The sequence below is a fragment of the Paramormyrops kingsleyae genome, chromosome 2 (assembly GCF_048594095.1).
Source record: "Paramormyrops kingsleyae isolate MSU_618 chromosome 2, PKINGS_0.4, whole genome shotgun sequence".
Classification (NCBI taxonomy): domain Eukaryota; kingdom Metazoa; phylum Chordata; class Actinopteri; order Osteoglossiformes; family Mormyridae; genus Paramormyrops; species Paramormyrops kingsleyae.
This window is the reverse complement of record NC_132798.1, coordinates 2,161,545-2,186,690: the sequence shown is the minus strand read 5'-3', so window position 1 is coordinate 2,186,690 and position 25,146 is coordinate 2,161,545. Positions and strand designations below refer to the sequence as shown.

The window sequence follows — 25,146 nt, the reverse complement described above, 5'->3', positions numbered from 1 at the left end:
TTATATCACTGAATGCTGACAGAGAAAGCTTAACTTATCCTCTCCTGAAGTCCATGAGTGCTTACTGTTGGGGGAAGTTTAACCGATTGAACTGATGGCTTAGGGGGAATCAGGAAGTTCAGGGGTAAAATCTTGTCAAAGTACACTAACGGTCTCATGATTCAAATTCAAAATGGTTGTCTGCACATTTCAGCATCTAAGTGATTTCACCCTTATTGCAATTTAGGACCTTTGGCTCAAGAGGGGAGTGCATGTTTCCAAATGTGATAAATTCAATGAGGATTTTTTTTTATTATGAATCATCATAATAGTGAAGGAAAACAGAATGTAGGTAATAATTCATTTCTTTCAATTTTTTCTAGAGCAAGGAAATGGCAGTAACTGAACTGGAACTCACCAAGAGAAATGTGTGATAACAGAGTTATTGGAATCAGTAAAAAGCCGTTGACACACACTTAATTACGTATTCAGCAAAAGGTACAATAAACCGTGAATCATTTGGTCATGTATAGCGTATTAATCATTAGACCTTTTATTTTAAACAAAAATATATAGACTTATAGACTGTTACATTTAATACTCGAGTGGCATTACTCAAGATTCCCCCTTTGGTTAAGCCCACATATTCACACAGATATCATACAAAAACACTGTACAACTAACATAACGGGATCCATATAACTTCACACTTGCACACATAGACAATCAATCGTCTTAATTCATATTTGCCCTTAAATAACATAGAGATATGTAATGCAGTATATATGTAATTCAATACAATTTCATTTTGAAATACATTAAAATTTCACAGAACTTAGAGGAAGGAAAGGCAGGGGAAAGGTGCATTTACTATGATACTAAATGTGTCCTAAATTAGAAATGGAAGTTGCCTTAGTGTTCTGTCAAGTTTTAATTGGAGAGAATTTGAATACCTCAATAGGAACTTCAAAACATGTTTTCAACACAGAATTGCACATTTTTAGACAGTAATGGTTCAATAGGGCCAAAATGTGTTTTATTAAAGAAAAAAAAATCTAGTTTATGCTTTTACAATTCTTAAACCACTCATAATTTGGTTATAATCTGACACTGCACTAGACCATACGATATACAATAATCACTTGGCACATATACTCCTTTTCGATTATGTTTAAAAAAATAACTTTTATGTAATGATTTGTGTTGCTCTGACTGTTGCATTACAGTACTGGTTGTGTGCGTGACAGTAGAGGCTGCATTTACCTACTGATTGTCAGATATACATCATGAATCTAGCGTTACATGTGACACTCACACGTGTGTAAAGAGGTAGCGTTTCCTTTCTCATTCCAACAAAACCAACTTCTATTTACAAACGTATGTCATGCTTTAATTTACACCTGTTTTTTTTTTTGTCCTTCAGTTTGTTAATCTGTTCCAGGGTCTGGCTAAACCCTGCTTCCTCAAATGTACGTTGCTTTGAATAAAAGCGTATTAAATGAATAAATGCAGATGTAAAATTCTAGGAAATTCTGGGGCCAATATGAGGAAATACTATAAACAATTATGTTAAATTAAGCTAATCCTCTGAAACTGACCATGATTTCTCAACATGCTTTATTGTAAAAATTGTAGCATATTTCCTGTTTATTTAACGGGTGATATATGTTCTTCCTTTAGCTAGGAACTGAGTTTATTTAGGGCTTTCCTGGAATTTTACAGAGGTGAGTACGAAATTGAAACTCTGACCTTCCCTGAAACCTGCCGGTGTGTGAATATATGACAAGCAGCATCTTTTTCACAAAAATAAATCGCCATCTGGTTCTCATGGCCATATTTTCCTTAATCCAGAAAAAGAAAATAGTTTTTAGAGCGTAAAACTTTTCTCTTTCCCTAGATTAAGGTCGCATACTCAGCACCTGAACAGACTTGTCTGGCCGCATGTTTGTCCTGCCGCTGCATTTGCTCCTGCGCTATGCCATGCTGCTTGTGGGTGTGCTCTGGGTGCTGCCAATGCTCGGGCTGGCACTGCTGTCCTGCGAGGGCGCGCTGTTCCCGGAGACGGGCTGCCGCTTGGCCAAAGAGCTGGAACATCCTGTGGAAAAAGCCAAGCAGGAAGTAACAGTGCATCAGCAATGAAACCACTTTGGTGTCCTTAGTCAGCAGACTTCCTTAGATTTGCAGATGTTTGCTTGCTTGTTGCCATGGCAACAAAGCATGCATTTTAAAAAAGCACACACAGTTTGCTCTTACCTGGGATGTGAGGTGATGTCGAAACAACACCCATTCCTGAAAGGTACAGTTAACAATTCAAATAATCTGTAATATTGAAAACAAAAATATGCATTTTTATATGAGAGGCGTTTTCGGTGTTTTTTCTATAGTAAGACAAAGGTGGAAAAAAAGGATGAATGCTATGAAGTCAGATTAGTAACTCACCTGTGCGAACCTTGATAAACCACAAGGCTCCCATAAGAAGCATCCCTATTAAGAATCCTCCTAAGGCGACACCTAGGACAGCCGAGAGGTTGAAGTCGGGGCACGACGCTGTGTACAGACAAACACCAGAGAGTTAATGATGCCCATGATGGTACCGTAATTACCTATATTCATATGGACTCATTAGACTAAATAACAAATATATTAATACTGGGAATGTAGAAGTTAACGCCAACATGCAAAAAGAAGATTCAGCTGACCGGACATTTGAGGGATACCAGTCGTCTCTGAGATTTGTATAAACTGATGTTGACACTCCCCCCAACCCAGAAATCCAGAGCACAAAAATCAAAACTGTGTCAAACTAGCATACCATTGATTTTTTTCTTGTCGGTGTCTCTAATATCCTAAGTATATATGTTGTGACTCTCCCAAAACCACAGCTTCATTGTTATGTGCATTTTGTGTCATCATGAGTCCCTCCTGGATCTGGAAAAGATCCACCTACCCGGATGGGTCGCCTCAAACTGGAACCCATGTGCCGCCAGAGTGACACTCCTGGGTCACATGGTTCTGCTAGCCATCACAACCAGCGTGCATTTCATGACACAAGGACTATTTTTTCCCCACAGTGGTTTATTATTGCCTATAAGATTTCAGTAATCCTTATTCAGTTGGAGTTACAGCGACCTACCCCAGGAGACACTTAGTGTATACTGTGCTACTGCTGTATATCACTGTGTACAGGATGTCAGTTCATTTTCAGACACACACCCAGACAAATTACACCAGCTAAGAGTCAGCTCACAGAAAATGGGCATGCAAAGTCACTTGGCTGCCAGTCATTCCCAAGCGTGCGGGAAGATACACACTCATTTCCCAACACAAACTTTCTGCCACATGCCAACAGTCCCTGACTCCCCTTCCTCCCCCGGCGAATTGCCTGGGCTCTGATATCAGGAAGCCCACTGCTCATCCTGTGGCAGGACTCATCCTGCAGGGTTTCCCAAAACCTTCCCTAATTGCAGCGTTTACACCTTCCCGGCTGCCAGACGCCTCCTGCATCCTGTGCTGTGTGGCGCTGTGCTGCTTCTGTTTGTCCAGATGGAAAGTCCCGTACTACACTGCTTTTGAACTTTTCATGAACTCAAATGCTGCTGATTTAGCCCTTTTTAATCAGCTTCTCTGAAGCTTCACATCGCAAATAACGATTCAACACATTTACACCAGCAGACTACTGCTGCAAATCACAAGTGTTTCACTGTGATCATTGATTCAATTCCTGTCTGGAAGTGTAATCAGGTTTTTAATTCATATATTACCTTGGTTACTATGAGAGTATATTAACTAAAACATTATTTTCATAACAAATGTTCAATTACGAAGATTGACAATCTAACCAGACTGCACACTGACTGAGACCAATGTGGGACATTTACATATCAAAGCACCTTTTTGTCCAGAATAAATTAAATTCACAATGACCAGGACTGACTCAAACTATTAACATTATACTTTTAACAATTAACAACAATTACACGATTAACAAAGCAGCAGTAAAGCTTCTTGCCAACCCATAAGAGTTTGTCTTGTATTGAACCTTCAGAGAAAACACGAGGCACGTGCCATCCCTTAAAATACATGCCGTCTGTTTTGATGTTTTGTAAGTGTGTACCGGTTGCTGTTTAGACAGGAAAAATCCAGCGGCTCATCTATATAAGGACCCATTTTTCACTCTCGTTCATCCTGTTTTTTTTTCATCCCAGGAATTTAAAAATCGCTTTATTTGCGCAAATAGGAGTGAATAGAGACAGGATGCTGGAGCTAAGGTGGCTGGAATGCTGGGGGGCAGCAGGGTCACAGACAAAGAGACGTCCACTCTGCACGGCCCCCGAGGTGTCCCAGCGGCAGCCCCCAAACAGGAAGAACAGCTCAGTGGCGCTCCTAGCTCTCACAAAAAATAAAAAATAAAAATCAAAGCGGCAGACTGTCAAGCCCCCTGCAATGGATCCGGTCAACAAATTCCAGACCTGTTTGCGAGGCACAGAGTGCTGCTTCCGGAACAGAGACCACTGCAATCAGCAGCAGGTGCAAACAAATACGTGATTTACAGTATGTTTCACAAGGATAATCCTGTGTAACTGCCAACAAATCTTGGATCCAGGAATTCAAAATAAAAAGGTATAGTGCATACTTGAATGAACTTGAATAAAATAAAAAGGTATAGTGCATACTTGAATGAACTTGAATAAAATAAAAAGGTATAGTGCATACTTGAATGAACTTGAATAAAATAAAAAGGTATAGTGCATACTTGAATGAACTTGAATAAAATAAAAAGGTATAGTGCATACTTGAATGAATGACTGAATAAAGTATTTTGAAAAAATATAAACTCTGCAAAAATCAAATTGTATTTTGCAATAAATGAGACACCAATCTTTAGTGAGTCCCAGCTAAGTCATTTGCCACTGGGGTCACAGGCCAGCTTTTTATGAAAGAAAGTCGATTCATAGATCATACTCTCCAGTCCTGTGTTTCCCATTATCTAAGTACAAACAAACAGTGACAGTTGCCCAAGTCTGCCTTCCTGTATCTGGCCCAGAAGTCAGGCTCTTGTGGAAAGGTAGACAGTAAACAATGGAAAACATGTGACTATGTCGCTATCCTTCAGAATGACCTTGATGGGGGAGGGGGGTGCAAGGATTGGGCTGTAAGTAAGAATCTGCCGTGAGATGGTCTTTCCTTTGAAGAGCAACACTTTCCCGTCTTTGTGTGCTGGTGACAATAGCCCGTGGTTACGCTGGCACCTGCCCAACGTTCAGCATAATAAATCCCCCAAAGGCTAATCATTTCTGATTGCTTCCACGAGGTCAGGCATCTGGCCTTCCTAAAGAGCACGCCCCAGCGTGCATGGCTCACGTCTCTAACCCAGACCCCCCCCCACTGGCTTCCCTCTCCCCAACGGGATCACGTCTCTAACCCAGACCCCCCCCCCACTGGCTCCCCTCTCCCCAACGGGATCTCCTAGTGGAGTCCTACAGTTTTTTTTCTTTCTTGAGTTTTCACTGTGGAGATAATCAGAAAAGCCATGCAGTGTGACACACTGCAGAAATAAATGCCTCTTCCCTATTGTGCCTCAAATCATTGACTCATCTCCTGCAGAATTGGAAAAAGGAAATAAAAGCGGTCACCTCACTGATAAAACTATACACAATGGTGGCCCAAAAGCTTGTGAAAACTGATATAGGACTATAACGGCTGTCTGTTCAACATTACAAATACTTACCAGAAGGCACACTCGATTTGACAACTTCAACAGCTACTTTGACATAGTCTTCATCATGACATTTCTAGAAAAAAAGAAAAAACAGTTTCAAGTAATATGATTAAGCTGTTCTGGCACAAATAATATAGAATAAAGATATATATTTCACAAATGACTCTTACCATATCACTGTTTTGCCTGAGACAGATTTTGATCTTACACTGAAGATCCCAGACAGTTGACGGTGTATCCTGGATCTGCTGGAAGGAAAGGCTGAACCTGGTCCTGTTATGGCAAACATTCCAAGGACAGTGCTCTACTTGGAAAGGCATGGACAATCCCATACGGCAGGGATCCTGAGACAGCACTGAACACGCCACCACCTTGACCTCTTCACTCCTGCTGGAAATCTAATGAGGGTGAACAGGAATTGTCAGTGACAAACCTCTGAAAAGAGAAATGTAGAGTCATCCACATACTTCACTGATTACCTCTGCATATATCCTCTTTTCACTCTGGACCTTGGTCACGGGGTCGATATGAGTCTTGTAGTCCGCAGACTCAAATAACTGCATGGATACTACAGACCCTGGGATACAACGAAAGGCAAGGAAAAAAGTGTGAAAACCTTCTTAAATCTTTGTAATAAATTATGACTTTTTGTACTTAAAACCTAAACAAAACTACAATGGCTTCTACTTTTTAAGTCCTTCTGAAAACAATAAAAACGCCAAAAGACATGGAAAAATGTCTCTAAGGAAAAGATCTGAAAATGGTGCTTGCACTGATGACCACTAGGTTTATAGCATTTTCCCACCAACAAAATGCCTGAGAAAATATTATTAATAATAGACTTGAACAGAAGCAGAGAATAAAGGTGTTGTATGAAAGTGTACATTCAGAACAAAATTAAATATAAAAATATACATACCTGAACCTGGGGTTATCTGTGGATTAGACACATTGATTAAAGAAGATGGTTCTTTAATCTCCAGTCTTATCTTTGAAATGGCAGCTGTAATTTCTATATAAATGAAATTTAAACCTATTTTTTTCATAGCTAAATGCTGGACATCTTTATAACTGTCTATAACATTCTCTATTGAAGGCTGGACGGTGATCTGGGATCCATTAAATTTCATCTGCACCTGGTTGTTAGACTGGGTGGAGAAACAGACATGTTTAATTTACTGATATATATATACTGCATTGTATTGCTATTACTTATCTTTACACAGTCAGTATTCAAAATTTGGTTGAGAAGGCCTGTAATTTGCTACATCAATAAAGAAAATAGCAGGCAAGTTAACAACAATAACTTTAGAAATATTTAGAAAAAAGTAAGTCATTTAAAAATAGCTTCAAAAGTAATAATGTCTTACAATTAATTTGAATGGTTCTTCAACATTCCACACTGTAGCATTTGGTCCTCTCAAAAATAGTGCTGTTTCATTGTCCGAAATGACATGAATGAAAACCTCTCTGGGAAGAGAAGTGACATCGAAAGTAGATGCAGCAAAATTAAGCTACACATCATCATCTTTTTCTTAAATAATTCATAAACATGCACTTACTGGATGGGGACTGAATCTGGAATGTTGATAATGTGCATTTTCTTTCCAGGTGCATGATTGTCACTGGAGCACAGCTTAAATGGTGGTTTAAAAACTGGATTTTTAAGATACAATAGGTATTGCTTTGGGAAAAATCCTTTTTCAGCAATGCACTCCATTGAATTTATATCCGCTGCAATGACAAATAAGTTTAAAAAAAAAATCACTCAGCCCACTTTCTCTTTTATAAAACATATTAATTTTAATTCTTTAAAAAAGCAAATGTAATTATTAAATTATAATAAACACTAAATGTAATTCAACTGATCTATGTTCTAGAGTTGTGAGGACAACAAAATATCACATTTTTACATGGATTAAAAGCATGTTTTTTAATGCTTCTGCTTCACAGCTAGCCAAACTCACCCTGCTTTCCAGTAAAGATAATTTCAGATGGGTCATAAATTGTTGTAAACGATGTAACCCCTCCAAATCTTTTTTTGGCCAGTTCCAAGATATTCATATGACAGATTTCATGTACGACATGATCTTCTTGGATGTCAGTTGCATTATTTATATCCTGTGAAAAGAAGGTAAATGTGCTTTTCAAAAGAGAATGAAGTGTGTTTAAATGACAGATGTCAGATGGTGTAAGTTTTAAGTTGCTGTGTTTGGGAGCAGGAACCCATTAATAGAGTCAGTAAGCAAACAGAGCTGTATTAAATCATAGTTGAGATGAATACTGACATAATGAACTACATAGACTAAATAAACGACAGTTCCTGTAATCCAAACCAAATGTGGATATTTCACATTGGCCTACAGAGAAACAGTGGCTGCAATCCTCCTTGTTTTTTCTGTATGCTCTTGGGCTCCCCCTATGTGTCACACTGGTTAAAGGAGCCCCTGACCCCTTTTAACTTGTGGAATTGGATGATTTTAAATTTGGTGTTTGTTACAGAAAGTGTCTAAGAGCCTCATTTTTCAAACCATTTGGAGCCAAGGTCTCCCCTCTGTTTCCTGAGTGGGGACAGGAAATTAGACGTTTTTAACTTTGTGCGTCAGCAAAGGTCACTGCTTTTTTCCTGCACAGCCACGCGATTCCACATCCAATTGCTTTTTTGCTTTGAATGGCGATGAGCTCATTTATAAACGAATCAGCAGAATTAAGAATGTGGTGTGTGATATCAATAGACAATATTCTGTACCTCATGTTACAAAATAATTTAATCTTAAATACTGAGGGTGAAATGCAATGTGCATCTGTGCTACAATCAATGAAATTAACAAAATACATACAAATCTTTGCAGAGAGTTTATGGTTATATTTTTTCTCACACTGGTCATACAACAATTCCTTCAAATATTCATGGACCCAGCATCACCATATTCTGAAACCCCATAGCTTAAAAAAGAACAGTGAACAGAATGACTAAAAATGGAATTTTCAGACCCCCCCCCCCCCCCAAAAAAAAAAAAAAAAATCTTTAAGCTAATTCCTTATATGGACTCAAAGATTAAGATGGTATTGGGTCAGCCTCTTTTTTTCTGATAATACTGCTCAGACTGCATTTTTTGTAGATGAAGATTAAAAGAGGACAAGAGATATACAACATTGCATGCAGAAAAGTAACACGAAAAATTACAGGGGGGCAAAAAGGCAGCGCAGAACTGATTAGATTTATGGCCGAGGTTTAAAAAGGTGATGCCTCTCACGAGAGTCCAATAAGCGTGTGCAGGAGGTGGCAAGGACAGCAGCAATTCAGCCTGTCATCACATCCACATTGGATTTCCTTCTTTTGTTTGTCATGATAAAACTGTGATGTGTTTAAACCCAGGCTCCTTCATGCCTGATAATCTCCCTAACATTACTGATGTGTCTGAAAAGGCTTGGTAGAGTGATATGAGCAGAATTCAAGGAAAGAATTCCTTCAGCAAAACTAACAGCTCTCAGTCAAGTATCAGTCAGTCAGGTAAAGCAGACTGAGATCAGTCTGAAAAGTGTCGAGGTTCAAGAGGAGTAACTTTCTTTGCCTTAGCAATGCTAATACACATCTGCAGAAAAAATAAGTCACGGTACAAGTTTTTGTTCCCTTTATTTTTCAGTTTATATGGGTGTGCGAGTCTTAATTTTTTCTGCAGCTGTATTTCTGACCAGTCATAAGTAGCCACTTTGGAGGGTTGGTGTTAGTTACTGTAGTTAGTACTGGTAGCTCAGACAAATGTTGGTTGAATCTCTTTTGTATGTACAGTATCACTCAAAAGTATTAAACAAAAAAAATGCTAATAATTTGTTGGGGGAGGGGGTTTGTGAGTGGGGACTCAGAAGGTTGCCAGTTCAAATCCCACGGTTGGCAGACTGATGTCAGCATTGGGCCCTTGAGCCAGGCCCCTAACCCTAACGGCTCCAGGCACTGGCTGAACCTGCTGTCTCCGCTATGCTACTCCCATGAGGTGGCCTCCTTCGATGCTTTCCCAGCCGTCCTGAAGGAGCTCCCACATATATGCTCAGCATTCATTGGCCACTTTTCCTTCACTCTGTGGTGAAAATCCTCCAAAACCATTTCTACTGCGTTTAGCTGAGGTGGGCAGGTCACGTGACGTGACACTCTATCACTCTCCTTTGTACGTGGATGGTGTGTTCACACTTTTGACTGGCATGAGATGGGCATGTTTTTCACAAAGTGACATCTTGAGATGCACAAAGATGTAGCAGATCGCCTTTATAATATGACATCGCATCTGTTGACATGCATGTTCACTATTAATAAAGCCAATGTCTTTTTCTCTGTGGTGGTGACTTTGCATTATTCTAAAACCTATGCAAATATAAGGTGAAGAACAGTGCACTGAAACTTAAGAATAATACAGGTATTGTCCTGCAGTTTATTTTAACACCCTTTCTCTTCTTATGTACATGTTCTTCAGTCTTAATAGCTGTTTCGCTAATAAAAACAAGGTTAAATCATTTGCAAACTGGGAGGTCTCCCCCTACACTGCTGGTATTGGGCAATCATCTTATATGAAGTGTACAGTCTAAATATAGAACAGGAACGGTGGGTAGCTGTATAGCCAAATAAGAGGAACAACCCTAATGTGGCAGGAAGTGGCTACACTGTAAGGCTTTCTACTTCCTCAAACCCAAACACAGCAAAAGCTCATCGATTTGACAAATAACTCAGCAGCCTGGCTTCAGACAGAGGACTTTAAAATGTGTAAAGAAATACAATTTAATAAAAACCGATGTATAGACTGTACAGAAAAAATATCATAAAATGTAAAATTCTCTGACTGAAATTAATAATATTCCTGTAGGGTTCCACAACACTGAATCTGTTACTAAACATATTATAAAAACCATACTTACATGAAAGTTGATTTGTGTTCCGTCACGTTTAAAAGCCTGAAAGGGAGTTTCCCTGCATCTCTTCAGCACCACATGAGCTTTGTTAAGTTTCTGAAAATCCATTATGAAAAACTGGAAAAAAAACACAGAAAAAGAGAATCTTATTACATGTGTTTTTCCAGTACATTAAAACACCTTGTTGGAATTACCGAGTGCAGGTTTCTACCTTATTATATTGTATTACCTTGCATACAAATAAAGGTACGGCTTGTAAATGTAATACATTAAGCTGAGAGTGTCAGCTTAGTAAGTGAGCATATGAACATGTGGCTGAGCTCTGAGGCCTGGGATTGGCAGATGAAATGCTGTAACTTTCCCTAAGACAGGCCACTAACAGCATGACCGGCACTAAATGAGAGCAGGACACCTACTGCTTCACAGCCCTGAGCCTGCAGTGGCAGCCCTGCAATGCACTCTGTCTGACTTCCTGAAAGCTCACAGGACCAGCCTTTTCATTTTTGCCCTCGTTCAGGTCAGCACTACAGCTACATAACAGTCACCATGTACTTACAAAAAAGAACAGCTCCTATCACTCCTATCCGGATCCACTGACCCGACATGTTGCTGCCTCACACTAATGTACTGTCTACTATTTACTTATAATTGCTTATTCTTCATAATACAAAGATATATGCATTCCTCAAAAATATAGCAACCGTATCCATTTACATTTCAGCAAAATAAGCCAAGCATATTAATGGATAGTAATGACTATAAATTACCTCATACTGCCCAAAATGAATTATACAACCCAATTAGCAACTATTAGCAGATGGACTGTTTCCACAGGCTGCTAACACTTTCATTACAGTCATTTAATGTCTATGTGCTTAAATCTCAGAAACACTAGGTGAACGATAACAATTATCGATATTTCAATTGTTGGGTATCACCAACATGGGTAACCAGGAACAGTACTGGATATACTTGGTGTCCTTAACACTGTTTCAGATAGGGTTGGTTTGGTTTGTTTTCCTTATAAATGTTACACCAGGGACAGCAATATTATGACCAGATGTTTAGAATGTTCCCAAACAAAAATGCAAAGATCTGCATGTTTTGTTCATTTGCTAATACCTTCTGTTTTTTCAGTGATACAGGTGCATAAATTTAATAAAGTCTGAATTCTGGAAACAGTAAAATTAAATGGAATTTTAACACCCAGTTTACCAGAACAGCATACTCTTCACTGTAGATTAACCTGTATGTTACTACACCATATGTCTAAGTTCACGTGTCCATCAATAAAGAAGCAAATGCGACATTCAAAGGCTTAGAGATCTTGGCAACATTTCACTGGAAGAGGCACAAGTAACTTAGTAACTCAGTTACTATTCGAGTACAAATCATGAATAATTATAGTAACTGCATGCAACTGTTAAGATTGATTAATGATGAACAACCCTGGGATCAGTATGTAACCAACATTTAGTTTCTGGTTAATACATGGACAGTCTACTACTTCATTGTTTGTGCCCCCTCAAGTAAAGGGTTACCAGGGTCTTTAAGACAAGTTACAATCACGGAAACACAAATACCCAAAGCCACCATGAAATATTTCCTCAATGAAAAAGAACTTTATGGAAATACAGCAAGAAAGAAGGGTCTTCTGAGGCAAATTGACAAACGGTGGGGTGATGCAGTGGATAGCACGGTCTCCTCACACGTCTGGAACCTGAGTTCAAGTCTCCACCGTGACTCTGTGTGTGGAGTTTGCATGTTCTCCTTCTGTGTTTGTGGTGTTTCCGCAATGTACTCCAGTGTTTCTCCCACAGTCCAAAAATATGTTGAGTTTAACTGGAGTTTTCAAATTGCCTGTAGGTCTGCATCTCTGAGTGATAGATGTATGACAGGAACTGTGAGGAACTGGTGCCCCATCCTGGATTGATCCCTGCCTTGTGTCCTCTGGACCCCCTGTGAGTCTGAATAGGGCAAGCAGTCTCTGAAATGGATGGGTGCTTTTACAACTGATTAGGCTTGGGCATGCAGGTGTAGAGTGGGCACTTGTGTCAATAATTGAAGGGTGATCATTTTAACTCTTCAACAAGGAGTTGTCCCCCAGTTTCCATAGGGCTTAACTTCTCCATTGATAAGACCATTTAGGCTATCTCTGATTCCACAGTTTACAGTACACTAGATGATTTGTGTTTTTTTCTTTAAATACCATCATATACCATACACTGGAGTTGTCTAAAAGGTATGACAGTATGATAGATAATGACCCTGCCTACAACTGATGTTGCATTAATTCCACAGGTCCTGAAGGCAGATGGAACAGGTAATGCCAAGACATTTTGCAAGCTGCCAGTGCTATACATGCATCAAATAGAACCCATAAAATCCCTGACTACATCAGAATAATCAGAAAAAGTGTGGTTTTAAAAGTAGTGAGAAACACCCCGGTCAGGGAAAAGCATTCGTCTTCCGCTGTATGGAAATACTGGGAGAATCAAAGACCGTACTTGTGGTCTTGGCAAGACCGGTCTTGTGACCTTGCCTTCAAATAATGATCTCGCAAGATCTCAAGGACAGAGAATGCACCAAATGTGGATTGAGACAGATGTGCACTTGTCGTTCCACAATGCTGAATGCCCAGCTGATTACCCTGGCCATAATTTTTATTACTTAATACGTAATCAAAATGTCCAGTTCAAATAACTAATTATTTCTGCAATGATTACTTGTCCTTTATTCACAAATAAAGTTTACACTTAAAATATTCATATTTATTTCAACTCTGTAAAAATGCTATATGCTGGTGTTAACCATTCCAGTTCAGCAGTCTCACGAGTCAAAAACAACGTGAAAATACTATCTGACCGCAACGACAGACACGTCACTCCAATTAAGGTAACCCCGATTAAGGTAATAGTTATAGCTCGCACCTTCTTCCTCTGCCATCGCAACAGCACGCGATGCATCATGGGATTGTTCTCGTTTGGTAGGGATGCACCTGATGCCTCCTTAATATTTGGGGTGCAGCAAGACCTACATCCAGGGATTTGTACTGTGCAGCCATTTTGTATGACATAGAGGCGATATTGAGCAGAAGCAGGTGATCGGTTGGCACTGCTTTGGGTCTGCTGGCACGGCAGCACCAACAATTTGTTTGCCAGGCTCTGTTGGTAAATGAGTTCTACTTGGCTATACAGTTAATTTTCAACGGCTAAATATCTCAAAAACTTAAAATCGACTTTTTCCAACATCGTTCAACCCTGAAACACAATGCGTTCAAAAAAATAAATATTAATTGGTTATATGTATTATGTAAAATAATATGAGTGAACCTTCATTTTAGCAAAGACTATTTTAGATATACAGGAATCGCAGGAAGTAAATTAAATAAAATTATTTAAATCAAAGTGATGATAAAGAGAGGCTAAGCTACTCCACGAGGCTAAACGGCACACACTGTATTTATGGCTAACCTCGCATTATTGGGTGAGTTCTCTTCTTTTAACATGTATTTGAATTGCAGTCTGCAATACTGACAGATGACAACTTTATTTTCGTTCACTTTTAATGTGATGTTCTTCCACACAAATGATGATTTTGCTCTTTATTTGGACCCATATCCTCTTACTTTCTCCAAATTGCCGAGTAATAATAATAAAAAAAAAAAATTATCTATGCTTTTTAATAATCGAGTAATCAAGTTTAATCGAGTAATCGTGATGGCTCTGTTTACAAGTACAACTTTTATATCGGGAGCTTGGTCCACCTGACCCTCCCGTCTCCTCCCTGGTGTGGGAGCTACGTTTGTTACTTATGTGTCTCAGCTGTTCTTCCTAATCCTCATGTGAATCACGCCCAGCTGCCTCTCTTTAGCTCCCTCATTAGTCTCGCATATATGTGCTTCCCAGTGCTGTATTTCTGGCTCCAGTCACTGATGTCATATCTTCCTCCTGCTGCCTATGCCCTTCCTCATTTCTAGCCCTCCTGTTTCTGATCCCTTGCTATCCTGTTTGTTTACGTCCCTGTTCATTTAGTGCAATAAAACCCTTTTCTGTTTCGCCATCACAGCTGCCCTCGAGGCCTTCGTGACCTCAAGGCACGACAATCAGGCCTCGTTTAAATCACAGTTCCTTTTAGTTGTGAATGAAAGCAGAAGATGCTGTATAAAGTCAGCTGTCTGTCACCAAGCAAATTTTAGCTAAGTGAGGGATATATGCCACGCAAACACTTTACAAATCCATTCCTGACTTTTCTCTGATGCACAAACCACTCACCGATTTTATTTTTAACCAGAAAATGGCCGTTCTTCAGCAGTTTATTCATTCAGTTGCTAAAAATGAGTCTAATCTTGGCTCAGACAGCTTAGTGGTTTTCTTCATTAAATCATTAGATAGGGGAGGTTAAAATGCTACAAAAAGATCTAAAACTTAAAATACATTTTTAATTGAAAAGCTACAAATAGACTTTTCGTGAATTTTGAAGAACAGCAGTGCTGCAGTGGAGCTTACTGTATAATTTTTTTCTTTCAACATTAAATAGCTCAGGAAAATTCTGTTCCTGGAATACTTTTTTTCCCAGTTACTGGATGAGTTATTTATTTCAGTAGAGAGCTGCTAATTTTCTTGAAGCCTGAAATGTTATGCCTGTGAGCTGAAATGTTTTGGTTTGGGAGCCTGGTTCAGCAGCTTACATTCCAGTTTACACCACACTCCCCAGAGATGTGCGCAGAGACCTTCCTGAATTCAGCCTGGTGTTTGGAGATTCCTGTGGCGATGCGTCCATACCCCCCCAGACACAGAGGTCCCGGCAGCAAACTGACAAACCTTTCCGAAATCGTCACCATCCAAGCAGAACTGTTACAGCAGTCATCGAAAGACCATTAACTGTGTTTAAGCAGCACTGACAGGATACCACAGATAACAGCTGTACCACCCACATGTTCACTTGGGGCTCTGCCTAACTTTTGCCTGGAGTCTGTGAGCAATGGAAGATATATGTCAAATGTTGCAAGCAAGTTCCAGTCTCTTATTTATGTTATTTATGGCAAAGGAAGGGCATACAAATACGTCCTTGAATGCTTGATACTTTGCAATGTTGTAAGACTGCAAATATATGGATTACATTTAACACTTTCTTCTTTAAAAATGTGCAAACATAGAATTAATCCAATCATAATTGTGTAAATAAACTTGCTACTGAAAAATAGACCATCACTCCGGAACGAACACTGAGGGAGTTCTCTGCTGAGTGAGCATGAGGGCCGTCGTTCAAGGATGATGATATAACGTTGTTTCATTTTGTATGCTTGACTGATTGATTATATCATGAATAACTTTTGTTTTTCAACTGCTTCAATCAGTGAACAGGTGTAATTGATTAATCCTCTGCAAAATACAATTAATATTTTTGTGTATTTTTTGTATATTAATTTCAAGTAATTAGGATAGTTTGACTTCTGGTGATATTTCACATACAAAACTAAACAAACTGCAGACAAACTATTTGTTCAGTTCTCAAAGTCAGAAAGCTGATGGAACTTCAAACTGATTCTCTGAAAGTTCTGATTAACAAAAATGGTCAGACTCCTGTTATTTGAAGTATTTTTCAGTCAATATTTATGAGATTAGACAGTGGGTGAGCAATTGTTGTGGTAAGCAATTGGAAAAAAAACCCAAGGAATATTTTGAAATAAATCACAACCAACCAGGCCAAAGGCTACTTAAATCTCCTGATAAATGTCTTTTAGTCTGTAACATATTTACTCAACAAAGCATTATTATTTATTATTATTAATAATAATAATTATGATTACTACTATTTTAACAAAGAACTCAACCCTTACACCCCCCAATACTGTCTTCATTTAAACAAAAGCATCCAATCCTTGATCACTCACTCTTGCTATTTTTGCTCCTGCATTTTCAACATTGAATTGATTTCCTTTTCAGCTGTTTTTTCAGGGCACTTTCGTCAAGCTTTTCTGATGTAAAGCTGCTTCCCATTATTCTTTCACCCTCCCGTGACCCAAGACGGCTCCAGCAGTCCAGTCTAGGCTTTCTGCCAAGTGGCAAAAAAGTTTCCAGACTATGACATCAATAACGACTAAAGCGAGCTACTGCTCACTCAGCCAAGCTCCCATTCGCAGCTGATTACCCCCCCCCCCCCCCGACATACCCAAACATACTTCTTGCTTGTGCACTGTAATTTTTTATTCACTTCAACTGTAATTATTTTTCCCCCATTTGTGATGCATTACTGTTAAATCCCAGCTGAATTTAAACAACCATTAAATCCAAGCTCCTTCATGATGTCAGTATATCCTCAGTTAACTAAGCACACATTGCAGATTTCTCAGAATTTGTTCCAGCTTAGATGATGATGTCATTATGACATAGAAAGTGTGCAGAGGATGTGTACAGAAGGGGTTGCATAGACCAAGGTTTCTCAACCCAGTCCTCGGGGACCACCAGACGGTCCACGTTTTTGCTCTCTCCCAATTGGCAGGGAATTGGGAGAGAGCAAAAACGTGGACCGTCTGGTGGTCCCCGAGGACCGGGTTGAGAAACCCTGGCATAGACTGTATAATACCTTCCTATACCTGCTAACATAAGCATGCCTGTGTGCCAGGATGTTAGCAGCAGCTAAACAAATTTACCAAAAACTACTCATCATCATGTACATCACCATCTTCATCATGGTTGTTGTTCTTGGGCCAATATGGTGGCTCACAAGGTAACAGGAAAAAAGTAAACAAAAAATCTATTGCATCCTCACCAAAATAGCAAATGTGCCCAATGGAAAATATTTTAACAATATATCTTTGCAAAAGTTTAAATTTATTCCTAGGCACACATATTAGGTAGAAAAGTTTAATACACTCCAATAGTGATGTTTTCATCAAGCAACATGTGAATCTGTACTCTTAGAACAGTAGAGACATTGTGAAGCCTGTTTTCTGCATTTGGAAGATCCCCCAAAATCCACATTAGTGATATTGGTGGGATCACCAGTGGGGATCTTTCTTCAGAATCATTAATGATGGCTCACAAAAACCCTCTGTAGTGCTTTTTTTACTTCTTATGTTTCTGGAATGCTTTCGGGTTTAGTCTGCAATGGTCAGAGCATGTGTACCCCTGCAGATCTACAAGTTCTTACACAGAGACTCCTGCGGCGTCCCTCATTTCACTAATGGAAGTTGTGGGGAGATCTGTCATGCACTAGCCGTTACCTACTGGCCCAGATGAGACATCACACACATTTATTTAATGAAGAGAGAACTAGAGTCTGGCTATGAAGTTCCTCTCAAATGTCTGTCCTTCCAAATTTAATAACTTCTTTTTGTATTTCCAGCAGCTTGTCCTCAATATGGGGTTTAACCATAGAAGAATCCATGGTCATATTTTTACATCTACATCTGTGAAAGTTTGCAAATACTAAAACAACTCAATACTTTCAAGGACATTTAATATAGAGCAACTAAATAACAACTGAAGCATATATAGCAATTAGGCCACAGTAAATTTCTTTAGTAGGCAGGGCTTTTTATAATTTACTAATGAAGCTGCAAAATGCTACAAATGGCAGCAAAAATGTGCAAATTTCCAAGACAATATAACAATTCAGCATGCATCTTCACTAGGATCTGACAGTAGACAGTTCTGCACAAAATAACAACTAACAGCTTAACAGCAGACTTACCATGGGAGAGTTGGTGCTGAAGACCAGGTCCAGGATGTGAACTTCGAAACCCTCTTGCTTATATCTACTCCAGCACCTGGGGGACATGCCTGATGTCACCTCAACATCAATGCCCTTTTCACGGCTGTTGTCCCCTGGTTCCTTTGGCTCACATGTGAGGGATGCTGTATCATGGGAAAAAAAGTTCAGTACAACTGTCCCCATGCACCATCTCTTTGTGTGTGTGTGTGTGTGTGTGTGTGAGACATGTTTATATTATATTGTGGGGACCAAATGTTCCCCACAATGTAATTAAAAACCTGTTATTTTGATGTTGTGGGGACCATTTTCCAGGTCCCCACAATGATCTTTGAATGCAGTTGAAAAAATAAAAATGCCAAAAGTCTCGTATTTAATTTGGTTACTTATGGTTAAGATTAGGGCTGGGTAGGGGTTAAGGTCCTCATGGTTGGGATTAGAGCTTTCCCCATAGAAATGAATGTAAAGTCCCCACAAAGATAAAATTAGAAACATGTACAGTGTGTGTGTGTGTGTGTGTGTGTGTGTGTGTGTGTATACACACACTATAGTATTTGGATACACCTGTTTGCTGGTAGCAAAAAGCTCTTTTAGTGAATGCAAGGTGTTCGGAAAATGTGTAATTTTAGATGGAATTCTTTTGGCAGTCGGTAAATATTTTGTAGACGTAAACACCATTCATTCTTAGGAAATAAAGGTCAGGTGTCCTTTCCTAGGCAAAATCCGGCCTGGCTTATAATCACTGGTAAAGATGAAAGGTCTGTTTGGGTAAGCGGGCGTCACTGTGAAGATGCAGGAGGATTTAGACTGTCTGTCTGTCTGTCTGTCTGCCACTACTCAATGTCTTATTGTGTTTTGATAGTTATGGATTCCGTTATATAATTTATTATTTCATTTGCAGCATAAATTTTGAGTTTTCATTTTTTAAACAACATTGACCTTAAAAAGCAAGACATCACAATAAATATCTCATAAAATATAAACATTCTGGTATGTTGTGTGTTGATCACTGGGCATAAATGTAGCATATTAACAGATTTCTAGATGTAGGGTGGTCAACAGTCGCAAGAATTAAATAAAACAAACGTTAGCAGGTTATAACAATATTCATTATCTTCTTGTTTTACAAACCTAAGACACTTTACTCTCACACTCAGTACAATTGTACAACAGCATTCTATTAAAAGGCACCATTGTGTTTGTTTTCATGCAGTACAACTTAAAATGTTAAATTTCCATATCTCCAATACCAAATGTGACATAGTAAGCAGCATAACTGCCTTTTGTCCCTGTGCAGTATCTCAGCTGTCTGCCAGGCGCTTACTCTGGTCTTCTCGACTACTTCCTGTCTCCAAGGGTAACAGGAAATGCCCTGTTTAGACAGCATGCTGATGACGGCAGTAACTGGCAGGAGCCATGGCGTGACAAGGGGGATGTAAACAAGCCCAAATCACCAATCACCAATCGGCAACACTTTCCACCAAAATCTGGGATACCTCCAAAGGTGTTTAATTAACACACCTTTCCATTTACAGGCAGCTCTCGACTTATGTAAAAGCAACGCAAGTAAATCCGCATTTTAGGAAGCAACCACACAAAAAGGCAACATACATCCGTAAGTAAATTTACAATTTATCTTTTGATTTATGTAATATGTGTCCTTTAGTATGAATTAGTAATATATTTTTGTTTTACGTGATTTTGCTATTAGGTGTCTTGAATGGTATGGGAAGGTAAATTCGACTTATGCAAAATTTGACTTACATAAGGGTTGATAGCTGTCAACTTGTCAGTTGAGAAATGCCTGTAATTCACATTTTTTCACGTCTTGAGCATCGAGCACAAACTAGAAAGTCAAAGGACCCCTCCCTACACACACACACACACCACACACACACACACACCATACACACACCACGCACACACACACACACACACACCACGCACACACAAATTCTTCAGTGTCAGAAACATTAAAGCCCCCATTCTCCTTAGTTACTTCTGTAACCAACCAAGAGCAGTAGCTCTGGGCTGTCTTCATTTGGGGGTCCCTGACCTTAGAAGGGTTGACAGCTTCTGGCCTAATTTTCTATACATTACCTAATTGTGAATTCACATTTTCGCAATTTAAAAAGTGGTAGAATGTCACTGTATAACTTCACCAACAGTCCAAATTATCTCTTTGAACAACAGGCAAGAGGCCATATCCTGGAAACAGTAACTTCCTTTATTGAATCTTCTTTTAAAGAACAGGCAATTGGCACCTCAAGACCCAAAGCAGATAACAGATACTGTCGACAACAAATGCTTAAAAAAACAGGAAATAAATTAATAAAAACATGTATAAACATTCTTTTGGTTATACAGAAGATGCTGATCTCAAATAATACATATTTAGTAGGGATATGCTTGATATTCCCACATGAACAAGTATATTTATTTATGTTTATGACATTTATAAACTACCAAAAGCAACTGGAAGGAAACTCAACTGTGTAATACAGGGCTTTTTTGGGAATGATTGGGTTTATAAATTCAGTATTCCCATTACCAGAGAGAGACGGGGATGGGATGGGGTGGGGTGTGGGGTGGGATGGGCTGTGATGGGATGGGATGGGGTGGGATGGGCTGTGATGGGATGGGATGGGATGGGGTGGGATGGGGATACTATGACACATGTGCAAAAACAAAACCCAGGAACTGGTTAGCTATTAATTTATACAGGTGTTGATACCTAGGATTCCTGTTACTTCCATGTGAAGCAACGTCAACTCATTCTTGATAGATATTACATTTGGGTCAATATGGTTTAATTAAGGGTAATTCATGGCACAAAGCACATTTAACTTGTTCACCTTATCCTTTAGTATTTGGTTAGCCGGACTGACTGAGGTTGTTAGCCATAGAGAGAGAGTTGGAAAACCTCCACATGCCACACCCAACCAATGGAGAACTGAGTAATGCTGTTTTACAGAGTTATCCATCACAACGTTTTTCATTCTTATCATATTGTCAGATAGGAAAATGTAGTGATTCAGGTAGAGTTTCTCAAGAGTAATATAGGGAAATGACTTAATTACAATGAAGCCTTACCGCTGTGATGTGTCACTGATGTTTTTAGAATTTGGTATGATCAAAATGCAACACAGTGAACAATTTGCTTGACATCACTCTCAAGTTCAATCTGTCCACTCAAAAATCAGCCAAATGAATCAGTGAATAAGATAATTTGCATTATCAAGGCACTATAAACGAAAGTCAAAAATACAGCCAAATACTTCTGAATAAACGTTTTACATCCAAAGAAGCCAAGGTTTGAGAACACATGGGAGATGATTCCCAGATTGCACCCTGCTTCCCACACCTATTATCTCAGAGTTTCCTCAGCTGCAGACGGAGGGTTGACAATTTACAGTAAGCTAAACAAGGTCTTATCAAGGCACCACAGAGGCTTGTGCTGTCTCCCTGGGGCCACAGCACCTCATTCCCACTCAAAACTGCTCTCTGAACCAAGTCTGTCAGCCGCGTCGGACAAAATTACAGCAGGTTATGTAGGACCAACAAAAGAAATGCTCAGCACCTGAACTTCAACAGAACTACAGATTCTGTTTGTCCCCACATGTCAAAATTGCCACAAATTCCAAGCTAAATGGAAATAAAAGGCATGTAAAAAACATGTGGCTCCATCTCTGCTGGCTTTCCTTCAACATGCTAGAGTAATTTTCAAAAGCATAATTCTTCTGATGCTCGAACAGTAAATGAAATGGTCTCCTTTCTCCAGCAAAACACAGCGGAGTTGTAGGCAAGAGCTTCAAGAAATTTGTTCAGCTCTATAACCATGGGGTGGAGGAAATTCTTAACTAGACATCTACCAAACAGCTGAAAAGTTCTGCCATATTTAATACAGCAGTGTTTATGCACTATGCTATTATACGACTCAAAGCAAGACAGGAATTAGAAACATTACAGACAATGCAAATTAAATCCCATTCCCCTACAGTCTACATATTTTATAACAGCTAAATATTTTATATTTCCCAGTATAATACTAATAAATGGTGTATTTGTTACTTATGTTTTTTTATTATTATTATTTTATTTTTAATTATTTTATTTTACAAAGCTGCACGACCTACACAATGGCCAATTTGATCATAATATCAAATTTAGGAGAAAAAAGAATACATCAAAACACAATGATAATACTTCATTAACACCCCCTGGGGAAATTCTCTTTTTGCTTAACCCAGAGGAAACTCAGCAGCAAAGAGCAGCCACCTTGCTCAAGGGCCCCCAGACGCACGGAGGCCAGGCTTGAACCAACAACCTTCTAATCACATGCACAGTGGCTTAGCTCACTGAGCCACACGCTATGAGGAACACCCACAATCCCTCAGAGCAGCCCGAATGTTATAGCTGACTTACTGTTTCATTGTGAACGCAACATTCATCTGTATGTCCCTTTGTTTTTAATTCAAAATATATTACATGTTTGGATAATACCTAGTACTGGCGAACCATGACATCATAAACACCATTCCAGCTGTAGTGTGTGTTGCTGTGTGACAGGCAAAATTGGAGGGAAAAAAGTGAAAAACCAGCTTAAAATCTTCTTACAGACTGTAACAGGTCTGTCCTAAGACTCTGCCAGAATGCCGAACTCTACTTAGCAGAGCGAAAGTTCACTGGATTCATTCAGTGGATGAGAAACTGTCCTGGGCCTCCCATGAACTAAAAATAGGGCTTCTGCAAGACTATTATTTCTACAGATTCCAGCTGCTGGCTGGGGGATAGTTTATCTTGACATACTGTTAATGAGCCATTGAGGGCTCCGTCCTCTACATGACTGCTTGTCTGCCCAGGGCTAATAAGACGGCCAGCATCATTACACCAGCACTTCTCTGTAAAACCGTACATAATAATAAAGACGGAACGGCAAACAGTCGGCTGGGAAGATGAAATGAGCTGCTTCCTGTTTCCATTTATCCATGAAACAAATAATCAAATAAACAGAAGTAAGTGGCATATTTAATGAGACCGGGCCTGTCACGAATCCCTATTGGCCTATGTAAGAGAGAACAACCTTACAAGCGCAGATTTTAAGAAAGGAAAAGGGGAGTCGGATTGTTAATTGCGTTGAGATAGAAATCGGTCTCCTTAGGCGACAAGTGGTCGCGTCAGTTGGTCTCCCTGCCACCCAGTCTGGCAGACAGGCAGTATAGTACAAGGAAGCGGCTTATTTATCAATCTGTTTGATTATTTTTCTTTGTGGAGCTCTGTCTGAAACCTCTCCCCAAGAGCTCACCCTTACGTTATCGTAAGGTTATATAATGCTCAGCAACCCCCACCCCCAGGGCTTGCTTCCTGAAGAGTGAGCTTTTCATGTCTACCCGGGCCAAATCGTATTTAAATCTGTAATAGCTTTTGTACTTTTTCCTCTGCCGTAGCACCCAAAGAGTAGTAGGGTCTGACAGGCTGCTGTAGGACTCTCCTACACAATAACTCGGCTGCTAAGGTAATGGATCACAAATGTCTGCTTTAAAAGACTTTATAATAAAACAGTGCAGCACATCAAAATGATAACTGCAGTGCAGGCACACTCACCTGGTCACCTTTAATACTTATCTTATACTAAAATGCATGGTATAACATACACTTCCATAAAAATAATTCCTAAATATGTCATTTTGTTACTCATAATAATAGAAAATGTGATATATTATGTAGCGACTCACATGAAAAATAATAATACTGACACATATTTTATTTATCCAGCCATTCATTTTATATAACCATTTATCCAGTAGAGGGTCATAGCCACAAATAGTTCATATTTTTGTGTAATAACCAGAAGTGGAAAGTTGAGGTCCAGAAAGTAAACGGACCTTTCCACCTCTGGTAATAACTACTCAATACACACAATTATAAAACACAGATATGTAAGGGATTCCGAAAAGAACACTGCAAATGAACTGAAAATTCCAGAACAAAGGAAATCACACTAGACTCACCTGAGGACATGTCCCCAAAGATCAACAGAAAAAGAAGAGCAGCCATGGAGTCCATCTCAAAGTGAGGGTTTTATGTCAGTGGGGGCTTTATGAGTGTGTCTAGAAGGTCAGGCAAGAGGGTTACATACTGTGGGTCAAACTCATGCTTCTCTGCAAATCTCAGGTCAGGTCATTTGTTCAATACGAAATATGCAAATATAAACGCGGAAATACCCACAGTCCATCAGGACAGCATTTTTTCCAATTTACTTGGAAAGACGAAAAAGAAATATCGGTCTGACCGAACAATTTAAAAGTCAATACTGATGGTGGCGATTAAAAGTCTCAATCTACACATTTCAACAAAAAGCAGCGTCTTTTACCCGACCTGCCAAATTCAAATAACAGCAGCAATAAAACCATTACGATATTAACAAACTTATGTATTCTAAGGAAGTTAACTTCAGACTACAATTTAGTAATCTGTGAAAAACCTAAATCCTACAATCGTTACTTGTCATTTAAAAACTTAACTAGGCATTTTGTTCGTGGATTTTCGATTGTTTAAATCACATAACGGGAAAAAAACAACCAGAAACTGCCCCAAGAAAGAGCGGATGACTTATAACTCCCGAAATAATTAGAACTTAAATGAATTGTAATGCATAACAAAAACCTTAATACTCACGCGTTTGTAGCAGATCCTAAAAGCCGCAGTTACTCCACAGCCGCCGCGAATGGTTTCAGGGGGCGCCGTACGCTGCTTTTCGTAGCGCCCCCAGCCCCCGTCTCGCGGCATGCTGTCATTCCGCGGAGGCGCGTGACCGCCCAACAGGAAGC

At 39.3% G+C, this 25,146-nt stretch overlaps 1 protein-coding gene across 2 annotated transcripts; it reads right to left on the bottom strand.

Annotated features, from left to right (window-relative positions):
• Positions 1-509: 509 nt before the first annotated feature.
• Positions 510-25,146, bottom strand: LOC111842687 (endoglin-like). 2 transcript variants are annotated; one of them, XM_023809580.2, is made up of 14 exons: positions 24,995-25,146; positions 24,328-24,426; positions 18,299-18,462; positions 10,607-10,717; positions 7,666-7,819; positions 7,261-7,432; positions 7,069-7,168; positions 6,618-6,846; positions 6,178-6,275; positions 5,869-6,096; positions 5,708-5,771; positions 2,419-2,526; positions 2,233-2,268; positions 510-2,074 (listed from the first exon to the last, which is right to left on the bottom strand). In XM_023809580.2, exons 2-14 carry the CDS (start codon positions 24,380-24,382, stop codon positions 1,953-1,955), a joined length of 1,641 nt encoding a protein of 546 aa, XP_023665348.1. In that variant the 5' UTR covers positions 24,383-24,426; positions 24,995-25,146; the 3' UTR covers positions 510-1,952. The 2 variants fall into 2 exon arrangements, with proteins under 2 accessions (XP_023665348.1, XP_023665349.1); XM_023809581.2 differs by having other exon boundaries at positions 1,962-2,074; positions 2,233-2,298.